Raw genomic sequence first — 14,242 nt, forward strand, 5'->3', positions numbered from 1 at the left:
ATCTCGCCAATTCAAAGCTTGACATTACAAACTACCGAGAATCATTAGGCTCGTTATCGAGCATCTAGCTTTCAGAAGGTGCTTTATCATATGATATGACTTCACGATATTTTTATAGCAAGAAGAATGGCCAACCTCTAACAAAACAAATTTTTACTAAGTGCTGCATGTGAGCTGCAGGCCGGCCTACTAGGGAAATTTGACGAATGAATAAACTAAAATATATACGAATATATTCGTTATATCATAAAATGCTCGCGTTATGTTCTCTAACACCATAGAGGAAACTAAATTTATATATTAAAAAATTGGAATACCCTCGTACTTCGCAGTCCATGTGTCCGAGCGATGAATTCCCTCCAAACAAGGAAAAACCAAAGGGAGGTCTTCTTCGAAGGACGTGAGAGGGTAAGGGGAGCAACGGGAACGATGATCACGCGATATACTGGCGGCGTACGTATAGAACGGCTGTTGCGAGAGAGTTCGCAAGAAACAAGAAGAAAAAAGGAATCGTAGGCCGACGCGACTATACGCTGTCGACGGACAAACAGCGACTGAGCCTAACTGAAACGAACTCTGTCGCAGTATGAGCACAGGCTACGTTCGCGGGTCGATCGAACACGTTCTGCGCCTTTCCTCGGCACCAGCGTCAAAACCACCCTCGACGAGCGCAACGCACTGGTGCACCTGCAATATTAACCACTGGTCTTTCCTTTTTCGCGCGATATTATATCAGCACCTATGATACCATTTCAAAGACCGCAATCAAAACATTAAATACCGCATTAAAGCCATACAATAATTCGCAATATTCATTCGTAAACGTTATTGTATATGTGCTTAATTAATCGTTATTATGTTTCGAATGATTTACTACCTCATATTCCATAAGCAGATATATGGTTCATTTTCATCTCAAGTACGATATAATTTGTAACAAATATTTATAATTCACAATGTAAAATATTTATAATTCATTGGAAATATTATTCTATCACGGTATAGTGGTCAAATTTCACATAAATCACAAACATATGGTAGTCAGAAGCTATACTCACGACATGACAAATCATGATGATGTCATGAAAAATGGCGTCCGTCCATATATATTCAAACGCAACGAACAAGTTCGAACTTTTCGAGAATAAACGATTTGTTTGATAACATCTGTCGCGAGCTTCTCTTCCTTTAACGATAACAATTGACAACTAAAGCTCGAGAGGCTCGTAAGGATGAACAGCGACGAGTATCTAGAAGCTATGTACTCACCTGGGCAAGGAGACTCCAACACCAAGGACGTTGGAAGTTTCAAGAAGCGAAGATGGAAACTGAAGTAGCACGTCAGGTCAACTCTGGCAAAAACTGCTAAAGAAAGAAAAATCCAACTAATTTGTTTCCAACAATAAAATGAAATTAATTTGTTTCACAAATTATTAACTGGATATTATTCAAAAATTATTCAAAATTCGCTTGATTGATTCACGGCCCGGGACACTTGGGTCATGCCATTTTGGTAATGGACGAAAATGGCAGAAGGAAGAACGACCGTTTTTTTTCATATTTCTCTTTCCCCGGGAAACGAAAGAATGCCCGAGCACCTTGTTTCATTTCTTCTCGACATCAATTTCAATCTTTTTAAACGAAATATAATCTGAACGATGAAAAGTTCATTCAAATAATGCTCCGCGCCAGACACTCACGAAAATTAAGAAGAAACACGGAAAATTCGCGAATAAAACGGATTTCTTTGTCCCAGTGAGATAATAAATCTCGTACACGTATTGGTTTTTAAAATCAATATATCCACCAATGTGCACTCGTTTAACAAGGGTGATGGAACGTGCCAAAAATCTCTCAAGAGAGTCTTGGCAACGGAAGAGTCGAAAATGTCACAATTATGAATGAAAAATTCGAATAGTTGCTGATTTTACAGTCGAAACCGATAAAGAACTCCAGATATTCCCCCAATTATTTTACAATAAATTCGCGAAAATGATCGATTGCTGACGTCATTGTATTCTAGAAAGATTGTAAAACGATAAGAATTTATTGAAAAAACTTATATTCGATGATAACACTTCTAATAAGAGTACTAAGAGGAGCGATTCTGTACTCACCTTCCTGCCTCGAAGTACCGAACGCAATTAACCGTCCGCCCAGGATGGAACCGTTCGGAACTTTTGTAAGTCACTGCACGGCCGCTGCTTATGGTGGAAATGTAATAGATATAAGTACAGAGCTCGTGAGCGAACTAAAAACGCGATAGAGAAGTAGAGAGAGGATGTTCCGTCCTTGTCTAATGACGCGCACTTGTACAGGAAATATGTAACAGCGGTATACGAGCAGCGTCAGTGTCCACTAGTGTGCATGCCTGATTAAACAAGGACAGGAAGTATCTATACATGGTGTTCTCTTTCTATTTCCATGTTGCATCCATCTTACTATACAGTACACACACTCAGCTATTCTATCATTATATTTGTGCGTTGCTTATGTGTGAACCAAACATTTCCATGACAACAAATCGTTTGTCTCTTGTTTGATGCTCGGTTTTCAACAGAGTTGAAAGAATTTTTTAAGAGAAACGCAATGGACGGGTTGTTTTTAAAGCAATAAACGGAAATTCTCGTATGCATTGAGAAACGATAGGCGATTTGAAAGTGTCACTATGAACGGTGATTTATCGATGCAAGGTAGTATGAATAAGATATTTTATAATCTGCGAAAAAAGGTAAGGAATATTCTAGATTTTAGATTTTAGAATTTCCACGTCACAGACGAGTGTGTTTTGTTATTTGATTTGTAATATTGCTGCAGTTCTCTTAATAGCTGTTCGTTTCATGCGATACTCGCACATAGTATCTATGACTTTTGCTTCTAACAATTTTTATAATTAGGCTGTATCAAATATTTTTAACGTTCGTGTTTCATGAAAAATCATGTGTAACTCGTTGAATTCGCAAATGTAACAAAAAATTACATGAAAAACCTTATATTATTGTAATGAAAAAATAATTATATTAGGAGGAGAGTCGTATTTCGGAACGTCATCGGAACATATTACACCTTGTATGTGATTATTTGGAACACAATGGGTGAGTATATTATAATTAAAATATATTCCTAGTTCCAATTCTTTTGAATAGTGTCAGTGACCAATCGAAATAGAAATCAGTGGACATCATGGAGAGAGAAGGCGAAACCAAATTTGAAAATTCGACATCGGTAATTCAGTAGTTAAGAATAACTCAATCGATTATGTAGATTAACTAGTTATAAACAAATATATGAAGTATAAATTCAAATTATTCTTATCCATCTAAAAATTGGAAATTAAAAAGCAGAAGACAAGAAATTATCTTCGAGGATTTATATAGTAAATACATTCTTTTGCCTGTCTTACCTAGAGATAAAACAGTTGTTTGATGGTTATCTTATAGTGTTCAGTCATTGCGAAAAATATTTTTAATTAGTTAAAAACTATAATTAATTAAAAACTACATTTTTTTATGTATATAGACGTTAGCGATGTATTATTCCGGGAAGCTCGTCTATCTCCCGAACATCGGGTTTGCGACAACATCGATTTGGAAATTATCGTTGCAGAGTATGAAAATTATTACAAGATGAAATTTCAAAAATATCCCATATTGTGTAAGAAAATAACTGGAAGGGAAATGACGAGGGAAGTGACAAATGCAAGCAAAACGTAAGAATTTAAATTATTTAACGATATTAAACGGTATTCAACGTATTCAACGTATCGTATTACAATATGATCCAGTGTTTGTAGAAGTATTGGGACAAAAGCCAAATCTGTTAGTAAACAAGCGAGAAGTGAGCCTGTGAAAGAGACGAATCTACAGCAGAAGATAACTGATGACAATACGAATCATATTAATCTCGCAATGACAGTGACGTCAATATTCCCCAATGAGAATGATGGACGTTCATCAGAAGAGCTATTTAACGTCCCAATGGAACAATCCATGCAATCGAAGATATTGAAATGCATTGAAAAGCTTTATTCAGATAATCCGGAATTACGAAAGATTGCTGAGGACATCTCATGCGTAAGTTATTTTCGATTTAATATACGTATCGTAAAGCTTTTAAACGATAAAATTCCCGTCGATAAACCGTCCAACGTATATCGACGATGACGTGATTTCAGTAACGCTTCAAATATCAAATTACGTAACACTTACTTAATATAGAGAAGACGCCATTTTATCTTTGTATCGTCACAGGAGATCATAGTAAACAAATTAAATGTACATTGGGATGACGTTATAGGCCTAGAGGAATGTAAAACCGCTGTTAAGGAGGCCGTTGTGTATCCCCTTAAGTATCCTATCTTTTTTGATGGCCCGTTTTCCCCCTGGAAAGGTATTTTGCTGTACGGCCCACCTGGTACAGGTAAGATACTCGTATTCTTTTCATTTCTGTACGTGTTTACAAGAAATATACAAAACAGGGAAAACGAAGTTAGCGAAGGCAGTCGCGACAGAATGCCATTGCACCTTTTTTAACATAACTGCCAGCTCATTGGTCAGCAAATGGAGAGGCGATTCCGAGAAGTATATACGTGTAAGTTGCTTTGTCTATGTAAGTTTCTTTGTTCCTTTGTCTATGAAGGAGAGATTCTAGGTATAAAAAGATTTGATTTTATTTTTCGTCATTTATATATAAATAGAATAGTTGTTTGGAAAACGAAATGATATCATATTCGTGATGAGGCAATGAATTTAAGGAATTTCGAATATAATATTTAATGAATAATACATTTGTTAAACTGAACAGGTTTTATTTGAACTTGCCTATAGTCATTCGCCTACAATTATTTTTATCGACGAGATTGGCTGGATCGCCACAAATAAAGGAGACTGTATATTGTCTGAACCTGCAAAGAGATTCAGATCAGAACTTCTTTCTAGATTGGATGGATTAGTGTCTAATGAGAATTCTAATGTAGTTCTTCTGGCTACAACTAATTCCCCTTGGTACGTATATCACGTTATTTCAATGTTTTCTAAGTAGAAAATATCGTAATATTTCTCCAAATTCCAAATATGTTATTGTGTTGTTTGAAGTATTCCTTCATTATTATTAGTATAATAGAACGATAATATTTATTGTAAATATGTTATTAGGGGCATTGATGCAGCTTTACTCAGGCGTCTCGAAAAGCAAATATACGTATCATTACCCAATGAAGTTGCTCGACTTGGTATATTCAAATTATACCTTAGCAACCACTTATTAGAAAATACAGATATTGTAAACCACATAGTAAAATGTACTGAAAGATATTCTTGTGCAGATATAAAATTGCTTTGTAAGCAAGCGTGGCTACTAGAAATAAGCCCGATATGGAGGAGACTTGAAAAGAAAGAAACACCTGTTACCACTTTGAAATATGAATTAAAAAGTTATGAAATATTAGCAAAATTGTTAAAAAAAATGTCACCTACAGTTATGCAAATAGATAAATATGATACGTGGAACAAATAAATACGCAATCGTAAGGACAGATATTGAAAAATATAAATAAATGGATTATCGTTCGAGAAATCATTCGTATGTGTGTGCATGTGTGTGCGCGCGCGCGCTATAGGCTAAGTTTAAAATGTTCGGTTGTATTATATCCTTGTATTATATATGTCGGAGATGAAAGGAAAACCGGAGCCTTCCCTTTGCAATTTTGAGGAAGCCTTCTAATGCTTTAGCCTAGATTTTATCATAACTGTAATTAAGCAATTGTCATTTGTAATTGTTTGATATTTGTGAAAGCGAAAGTGGGTTCGAGGTGACAACTGGTCGCCGAACGTAGCCACGGTCACGGGATAAACGTTTTGCCTGACGAAGGTGTGGATCGGTTGTATTGTTCTCCCTAGAAATCACATAGAATTGTACTTTAGAGATGTCGATATAATGGGACACACGTTGTATTAGGAATCAATCTCCAGACAGAAACTGCCTAGTAACGGCGTTTGAATCTTTCTCGATGTTTCCAAAGAGTATACAACAAACTTTTGACAGAAATTGCCTAGCAACAACGATTGGAACCTTCTCGATGTTTCCAGCGAGCATATAACAAACAAATGCAATCGTATAGCGAAAAAGATTTTCATCAGATATTCATTCGTGTGATCACCTTGGAAAGTGATACATCGAGCAATTTACCGAGTGTCTCAGCAATTGTAGTTTGTGTTTAAAATTATTCTACACATAGTAAAGAGTTATCCTGTTGACCGTGGATTCGTTTGAACCCCGGAACATTGTTAATAGCGTTAATTAAATTCATTATTCGTGAAACTTATCAATCGTTAATCTCATTATACGTTAAATTCATTATTCGTAAGACATATTATTCGTTCCTCTTATTGTTCGTTAAACTTATTAATCTTTAATCTAATTATTAGTTAAACTTATCGTTTGTTAATCTTATTATTTATTAAACTCATTATTCATAATATTTTGTAAAACCTTGTTTATTCGCGTAAATATATTCTCTGTTTCGTAAAACAATGGCTAATTCAAACGAAGGATCATTACGCGCCTTAAATCCTAATGATAACCCGACATATATATGTGAGTGTATTTTATCAAAAATATGTTTTTTATGTTTTCTTATCTTAGTAATTATTTTTAAAAAAGTCTTAAAGTCTTATATGAAAATAAAGCTGTTCTTTATTTCAAATAATTGAAGTAAATAAATACAATGAGTTTTATATTTTATTATATCTTATATTATTGTTATATTGTTATTGAAAAAATTGATATAATCAACAGTTCTTCCTGTTCTCTTGATTGTTTCTTGCTTGTTTCAAACCATGGTAATAACCTACAAAAGAAATAACATAGTCCATTGAAAATTTAATATACAATAAAATACTTATATGAAATAATTACCTGTGTAATATACCATGCAACCACTAATATACCATGACATCAACATACTTGAAAGTGCGTCTGTATCATTATCTGGTAATCTAGTACATTTTATTAAAATTTCGTATTTTTTTTCCAAATAAAATGTTAAACTTATTCCAAATTACTTATTAATATTAGAAGTATTCAGCATTCCATTAGAATTTTTAAATTGTACTTACTTGGCCATTAATTGTGATGGTAAAGGAGGTGCAGGTGGCATTATATCAGTCATCGAATTGAAAGATGGTCCCGGTATGAAGTGATGTTTATACGCATTTGCTTCTTCAGAGTCACAATCCATTTTTTCTACATTATATTTTTTCGAATTTACATTTGTAGAAAAATTAGTCTCACAAGTCTCATCGTTCTCTTCATTGAATTTCTCTTCCAAAGCTTTCTTTTGTTGTCCTATTTGACTTTGCAAACCTTCTGATTCTAAAAGAGAACTCAACTCGACTTTCTGTGTATTACCATAGCCTAAACACAGAGTAAAAGAAATTTTTGTCATTTAATAGAATGACTGAGTGCCATTCGGTTACTGTCCTTACAGGCAATGTATTAGAATTTCCCGTGCATAAATGTATATGTATAAATGTTTGCCTTGATATATGTAGTAATAATCACTCGTCTAATGAGGAGAATTATATTCCAAGCAGCTAATAATGAACAATAAGTAACATGCATGTTTATGGTTCATGACCCTATATCCCACGGGTCTCCCCATAGACATTGACAGGTACTCCTGCCCAGTTAAGGACCTGCTGAATGACACTGTGATAGACTATGCGAAAGCCTTTACTTCATATATATATGTATTTTTAGTACATTTCTTAATTGACATAACCATCATGCTAAAGGTATTACCTACAAATTTTACAACACACGTGCTGTTGAGGTTATTCGGTGTGTAAACAGAGAAAACACGTGGATAAATTGTAAGGTAGAAAATATATTTAAATAGAAGTGTAATAAGTAAAAATACAATTTGAGCTGGTCCAGATCCGCACGCTAGCTGTGTTACCTAATAACTGAAAAACCCCGAAGCCAACGTCGCCTGTCTACTGTTTATGGCCTGACTTCGTCGCAGTCTTTTGTCTACACGCTGTCGATGGCTTCAGTGCTTGAGAAAACTAAAAAAGACCAGATGTAGAGTTTTCTTAGAAGTGAACTTCAACACCCTCCCTAAAACTCTACATCCCTACAAACAATTATCTCAAATTTACAAATTATCTCTTAATATTTTCTAACTCTTGTCGTAAATATCTGAAAATTAATTTGTCAATGCCTTCTCAAGTACATTTGCCAGCCGCCTTTCTCTTTTCCATACAAATTAATTTATTACACAAAAAAAAAAACTAGAAGACTAAACAGATCATGTAGAGTTTTTCCTCTTTTTGTTTGAGAAGTAATAATCACTTCGACACCCTCCCTAAAAACTCTACATGTTTACAAACAATTACATCTTAATATCTTTTTTACTTTTCAAACCTAACTTTTTCCTTAAATATTCAAATCTCGGTTTTGGCAATGCCTTTGTACATATATCCGCCAATTGCTCTTCGCTTGTTACATACGTTATATCAATTTCGCCTCTATTGTATAAATCTCGCAAAAAATGATATCTTACGTCAATATGCTTACTTCTTTGATGGAATTCTGGATTCTTAATTAATTTCACGGCACTAGTATTGTCTACACATAGCATATACTTAAGGATCTCTAATTTACATTCAAGAAATATTTTCTTTAGCCACATAATTTCTTTCACTCCTGAGGCTGCACTGACATATTCAGCTTCGGTCGTAGATAAAGCTATACATTGTTGTCGCTTACATTGCCATGTGATGGCCGCATTCGCATACTTACATACAACGCCTGATGTCGACTTTTTTGTTTCTTTGTCGCCTGCATAGTCAGTGTCACGACCGGCATACTTCAAATCCGACGGACTGACGATAGAGATAAAGATGTGGCGGCACTCGGCGACAATGTATATCGCTGAAGTGCCTAATGAACCATCAACATCCCAACGGTCCTTCCACCGAAGGTTCTAGAAGAAAGAGCACGTGGCAACGATCGCGGACGCCTAGCAAATGCATGGACGGTGGGGATGTTGAGGGATGACAAAAGAAAGTAATCGGATCCGATCGAAAGTAAAATCATAAGAGTCAGTCTTAGAAAGTCACGCCTAGAGTTCGGAAGTAAATTGTAAAGTGTATTGATGTTAGAAAAAAAATAAAGTTTTCTTTTTTTATTTTTTACCTCAAATTCCTTTTTTTATTTTGTTATTTTACGTGACATTTTGGCGATCCTGCCAGGATAGTGAAAAGTGTTTGTTCGGAAACCAAAAGACATTCATCATCTACGGAAGATCGAATTATTTGGGACTACGGTCATCCGCAACAACAAAGTAACTATCACGAACCAAGTGAAGTAACAATAAAAGGTAAACTGAATTCCTGTGTACGTTACCGTGAAAGAAAATTTAGCTTCAGTAGCCAAGACTCGTCTTCGTCTGAAAATTATAAATCAGCGCAATAATGTCTAAGGCAAACGAATCTCAAACTTCAACCTCAACTGACCCAATGTTGCGAGCAATATGGGACAGTATTCAAAAACAGAACGAGAACATTGCCCTTTTACGAGAGGAAATGTTACATTTGTCTATGCAAAATGACGAAGAGAACAGACACAGGGCAGCAGAAATCGAGAATCTCGGGAAAACCGTCGCAGCGCTACGGACTGGGTTCGGATCCCCTGCGACCGATGAATTTGCTTCCATTATCACCGAAGACAATGAAAGTGCGTCGACAGCAATCAATCGTACTGTGAATATGGCAAAAGCACGCAAACTGTCAGGGTTAGCAGCTTCAGACACCCCACCTGTCCACCTCGACAGCGAACAACCCGAGGTGGAAGAAAGAGGCTATTTTTCGCCCGCTCCTCCCACTCTACGAGCTAAGGATGCAATACGCTACATCCCAACGCTCAACGGAGATGATGATGTAGGAGTTGAAGACTTCATCAAAGAAGTGAGAAGTATGAAGGATCGCTGTATGGAGCAAGATCTATTGCTAAAAGCAATAAAAGTGGAAAAAATCGTGGGGAAAGCAGCCCAAAGTATTCGCAACATTCCTATTGAGTGTTACAGTGATCTGTACGACGCACTGAGAAATAACTTAGCAGCACAAGTGACTTCGGATGAGTACCAAGAACAATTACGAGAGTTGAGACAGGGACGCGAGGAATCAGTGCAAAGTTTTAATATTCGGTTTAGAAGAATACTCAACCGTTTGCTGTACGCAGTAACCAATGAGTACCCACAACCACTAACACGTAAAATTATGACTGAAGAAATCACGAAGAAGACTGTTCGTGTGTACCTAAAGGGACTCAGACGCGACATAGGGCGAATACTATTAAGCAGTGAACCCTTGAATCTTCCGGAAGCTGAAAAAAAGGCAGCCGATGTAGAACGCTACTTGCGAGAAGAACGACAACCTAATTGGTCATGTAATCGCTTACCTTCGGTTAGTAATCGCCCCGACAACCAGCATATGCAGATGAAGTGCTTCAAGTGCGGAAAGCTGGGACACATTGCCAACAAGTGTCAAAATTTTCTACCACCGAGCCAGCGCGATCGACCACCCGCAAGGATTCCAGGCAGTCCAGGAATGGGACGAAATACAAGAAACAACATCGAACCAGGAGATGGACGAACCGTACGAGACATACGAGTCAACATCGCCACGGGAAGATTACTCGCAATACCTTTGTCAACCCGAACCGAAGAGCGAGTATTTCTGGTCGACACAGGAGCAGGGATAAACCTGGTGAAACGTAACAAAACTGTCAACGCGATACAAATAGGGCCTAAACAAAAATTTTCTATGGGACGAGACAAGTACGAAACTAACGAATACGTAACGAAACGAATTTTTGGACAAAATCACATTTTTCACATAGTACCGAACAATTTCCCTATTATCGAAGACGGAATCATTGGGCTACCATGTTTAGAGAAGTATAACTATTCAATATCCAATGACAAAATCCGATTAAACGACAAAACCATTTTATTTCAGAAACCAATACATTTGACTCCTGGAGAAAACAGAGTTCAAACAATCTATTTGGAAGGCAAACCAACTAAAGTATGTTTTATCAACACTGGAGAGCAAAACGTTGAAATTTCTAGCAATATTCAAAATTCTCATGACTTTTCCAACGTATCAAAACTAAAAAGCCTAGTGAGAACAGATCACATTGAAAAACCAATCCGTGAATCCATCGAAAAGATTATCCTTCATTATATTGACATCTTTAATTTAGAAACCGATCTTTTACCCTGTACTAATTTAACTCAGCACACAATTTCGTTAACCAAAGACAAAATTATTAACACACGATCGTATAGACCACCGGAATGTCACCGTGACGAGATTTCGCGACAAATAGGAGACATGTTGAAGAAAAATATTATAGAAGAATCCGAATCCCCTTATAACTCTCCGGTATGGGTAGTTCCGAAAAAATTAGACGCCTCAGGAAAACAGAAATGGAGGATAGTTATCGATTTCAGGAAACTAAATGAACTCACAGAACAAGACGCTTACCCTTTACCTGATATAGACGACATTTTAACACAACTAGGAAACGCAAAATTCTTTTCGGCGCTTGATTTATCCTCAGGATTCCATCAAATTCCAATGAACGAGAAATCTAAAAAATATACCGCTTTTTCGACACCGCAAGGGCATTTTCATTTCAATCGAATGCCATTCGGACTTAAAAACGCACCCGCTACCTTTCAAAGATTAATGGACAGAGCCTTAGCTGGACTTGTAGGAAAATACTGCTTTGTTTATTTGGATGACATAGTGATATTCGGAAAAACGATTCAAGAACATAACGAAAACCTCGCGATAGTATTTCAGAGACTCAGAGAATTAGGACTTAAATTGCAACCGGACAAATGTGAATTCGTAAAACCGGAATTAGAATACTTAGGCCATGTAGTTTCATCCGAAGGAGTCAAACCAAACCCCAAGAAATTAGACGCTGTAAAAAACTTTCGATTACCCCGCAATGCCACGGACGTGAAATCATTCTTAGGTTTAGCAGGTTATTATCGCAAATTTATTCGAAACTTTTCCAAAATCGCGAAAAGCCTTACAGACTTAACAAAAAAGGACACACCATTCCATTGGACTGACAAACACCAGATTAGCTTTGATACTTTAAAAGACAAACTCTGTAATTTCCCAATATTAGCTTATCCTGACTTTAACAAAACCTTTACCTTAACTACCGACGCAAGTAACGAAGGACTAGGAGCAATACTGTCGCAAGACGGTCATCCTTGTTGTTACATTTCAAGAACACTGAATCCACCCGAACGAAACTATACCACGACAGAAAAGGAACTCTTAGCCATCGTATGGGCCGTGAAAAGATTAAGACAATATTTGTTAGGACGACGTTTCATTATTCGAACCGACCACCAAGCTCTTAAGTGGCTACACAATTGCAAAGACCCTTCTAGCAGACTGATTCGTTGGAGACTTAGACTCGAAGAATATGACTATGAAATCGAATATACAAAGGGTAAAGATAACACAGCTGCAGACGCTTTATCTAGAGTTCACGCACTAACTCGCGACGAAGTAGTTAACCTCGACCTAGTAATTGATCACACTAATTCATTCAACGCATGGAAAGACAACAACGAGAATCCGAAACTCTTAGAAATTAAACCAAATGACCAAACATTTTACCAATTAACTCGAAACGACTTAGGAGAATACGACGAGACACTTTGGATCAGAAGACTTTACAAAATTCTTAAAGATACAACAAAAATCGGCATAGGAAATAACGACTTCACTGAATTAGAGAAAACACAGATTAAACTCATGCTAATATATTTTAACGACACGTACAAGAAAATTACTTATGCACCTAATCCCATCTTAAAACTAGACGAAAACGAAATAATACAAGCAATAAAGGAAAACCATAACGACACCGTAGGACATTTAGGGATACAGAAAACGTATCAACGGATCAAGGATAAATTCAAAATTTCCGGACTTTTAGAAAGAGTAGAAAACTTTGTGAAAACATGCGACACATGTCAAAAGGAGAAACTAACACGTATCAGACCCAAAGAATCCCCACAAATCTCAGACACGCCACTTAACCCTAACGACAAAATCGCTATGGACATCATAGGACCGATGACGAAAACCAAACGCGGAAACCAATACATACTTTCAATACACGATGAACTTACGAAATATCTGATACTAGTTCCCCTTAAAACGCAACGAACTGAATCCATAATTAACGCGCTTATTGAACACTATATTTACATATTTTCGGCACCAAAAACGATCCTAACAGATCAGGGACAAAATTTTGTTAGTGATTTAATGACGAAATTTGAAGAAGCTTTTAAAATCAAACACATCAAAACAACTTCATTTCACCCACAAAGTAACGGATCCCTCGAAAGAACGCATGCCTCAGTTAAAGATTTAATTCGTACTGCATTACACGACAATGACAAAGAATGGGATGAAGTACTTAATTTCATTTGTTTAGGGTACAACACCGCGAAACATGAAGGAACAGGATTCTCTCCCTTTGAATTGACCTTTGGGCGAAAAGCTAACTTACCTTCCGCAATATCCAAATTTCCCACACTTACCTATGATGATATGTACTCACTTTGGCAAAAACAGTTGAATAAATATTGGGAAACAGCTCACAAAACACTTATTCAGAATAAGCAACGATACAAGCGAGACCAAGAAAGAAAGATTGTTAAAACTCAGACTGTGTTTAGGAAAGGAGACTTTGTTTTAATTCACAACGACCATAAAAGAGATAAGTTGGACATTGAATGGTTAGGACCCTACAGAATTAACGATGTGAAAACTCCTTATTACATTATTTCTATCGACAATGCTAAGAAAAAGATACATGGTAACCGATTGAAAGCGTACTTTTTTCAGGATAATGCTGACCCTAGCACTAGTAACAATACCCTTAATTAGTTGCCTTAAATTCACGGGATAGGAATTACGCTTTGTAAACAAACCCAACCAATTCACGATCGAAAACTACAACATGATTACGCCTCTGAAAATATTAGCTTCTCGAACACTAACAAATATTGTAAAATTGCTATATTTAAGATTAACGAAATAACTTTTGTACCATAACATGCAGAAAATCAATTCATAGCGATTCCTGAAAAAAAAGCATAAACATATCCTTTGATCTACATTTAAATAATTCC

General features: G+C 36.4%; 2 protein-coding genes and 1 long non-coding RNA gene across 16 annotated transcripts; 1 reads left to right on the forward strand and 2 right to left on the reverse strand.

Annotated features, from left to right (window-relative positions):
- Positions 1-1,576: 1,576 nt before the first annotated feature.
- Positions 1,577-4,354, reverse strand: LOC126875822 (uncharacterized). The gene is made up of 2 exons (XR_007693691.1): positions 4,209-4,354; positions 1,577-2,204 (listed from the first exon to the last, which is right to left on the reverse strand). It is a non-coding gene; the product is annotated as an uncharacterized LOC126875822 (long non-coding RNA).
- Positions 2,198-6,741, forward strand: LOC126875781 (katanin p60 ATPase-containing subunit A-like 2). Of its 8 annotated transcripts, none has more exons than XM_050638664.1 (7): positions 2,198-3,376; positions 3,520-3,709; positions 3,785-4,073; positions 4,218-4,419; positions 4,478-4,608; positions 4,804-5,003; positions 5,154-6,741. In XM_050638664.1, the coding sequence occupies exons 2-7, from the start codon at positions 3,627-3,629 to the stop codon at positions 5,512-5,514; spliced, it is 1,266 nt and encodes a 421-aa protein (XP_050494621.1). In that variant the 5' UTR covers positions 2,198-3,376; positions 3,520-3,626; the 3' UTR covers positions 5,515-6,741. The 8 variants fall into 8 exon arrangements, with proteins under 8 accessions (XP_050494621.1, XP_050494622.1, XP_050494616.1 ...); XM_050638665.1 differs by having other exon boundaries at positions 2,198-3,225; XM_050638659.1 differs by having other exon boundaries at positions 2,198-3,095; positions 3,169-3,709.
- LOC126875792 (survival motor neuron protein-like) lies at positions 6,669-8,265 on the reverse strand. 7 transcript variants are annotated; one of them, XM_050638691.1, is made up of 4 exons: positions 7,958-8,157; positions 7,116-7,413; positions 6,916-6,995; positions 6,669-6,847 (listed from the first exon to the last, which is right to left on the reverse strand). In XM_050638691.1, exons 2-4 carry the CDS (start codon positions 7,235-7,237, stop codon positions 6,789-6,791), a joined length of 261 nt encoding a protein of 86 aa, XP_050494648.1. In that variant the 5' UTR covers positions 7,238-7,413; positions 7,958-8,157; the 3' UTR covers positions 6,669-6,788. The 7 variants fall into 7 exon arrangements, with proteins under 7 accessions (XP_050494648.1, XP_050494646.1, XP_050494650.1 ...); XM_050638689.1 differs by having other exon boundaries at positions 7,805-8,157; XM_050638693.1 differs by having other exon boundaries at positions 7,116-7,371; positions 7,801-8,157.
- Between the last annotated feature and the right edge of the window lie 5,977 nt (positions 8,266-14,242).

This window comes from Bombus huntii, unplaced genomic scaffold, assembly GCF_024542735.1.
Source record: "Bombus huntii isolate Logan2020A unplaced genomic scaffold, iyBomHunt1.1 ctg00000058.1, whole genome shotgun sequence".
Classification (NCBI taxonomy): domain Eukaryota; kingdom Metazoa; phylum Arthropoda; class Insecta; order Hymenoptera; family Apidae; genus Bombus; species Bombus huntii.

Excerpts from the sequence above, each read along its gene's own strand:
- LOC126875781 (XM_050638658.1), top strand. The coding sequence starts at position 3,510 with ATGTATATAGACGTTAGCGATGTATTATTCCGGGAAGCTCGTCTATCT. Across the intron at positions 4,420-4,477 it reads GTACGGCCCACCTGGTACAG|GGAAAACGAAGTTAGCGAAG; the intron begins GTAAGATACTCG and ends TATACAAAACAG. Across the intron at positions 4,609-4,803 it reads GTGTAAGTTGCTTTGTCTAT|GTTTTATTTGAACTTGCCTA; the intron begins GTAAGTTTCTTT and ends TAAACTGAACAG.
- LOC126875792 (XM_050638686.1), bottom strand. The coding sequence starts at position 7,444 with ATGACAAAAATTTCTTTTACTCTGTGTTTAGGCTATGGTAATACACAG. Across the intron at positions 6,996-7,115 it reads CCATCACAATTAATGGCCAA|ATTACCAGATAATGATACAG; the intron begins GTAAGTACAATT and ends AAAATGTACTAG. Across the intron at positions 6,848-6,915 it reads TTGCATGGTATATTACACAG|GTTATTACCATGGTTTGAAA; the intron begins GTAATTATTTCA and ends TTTCTTTTGTAG.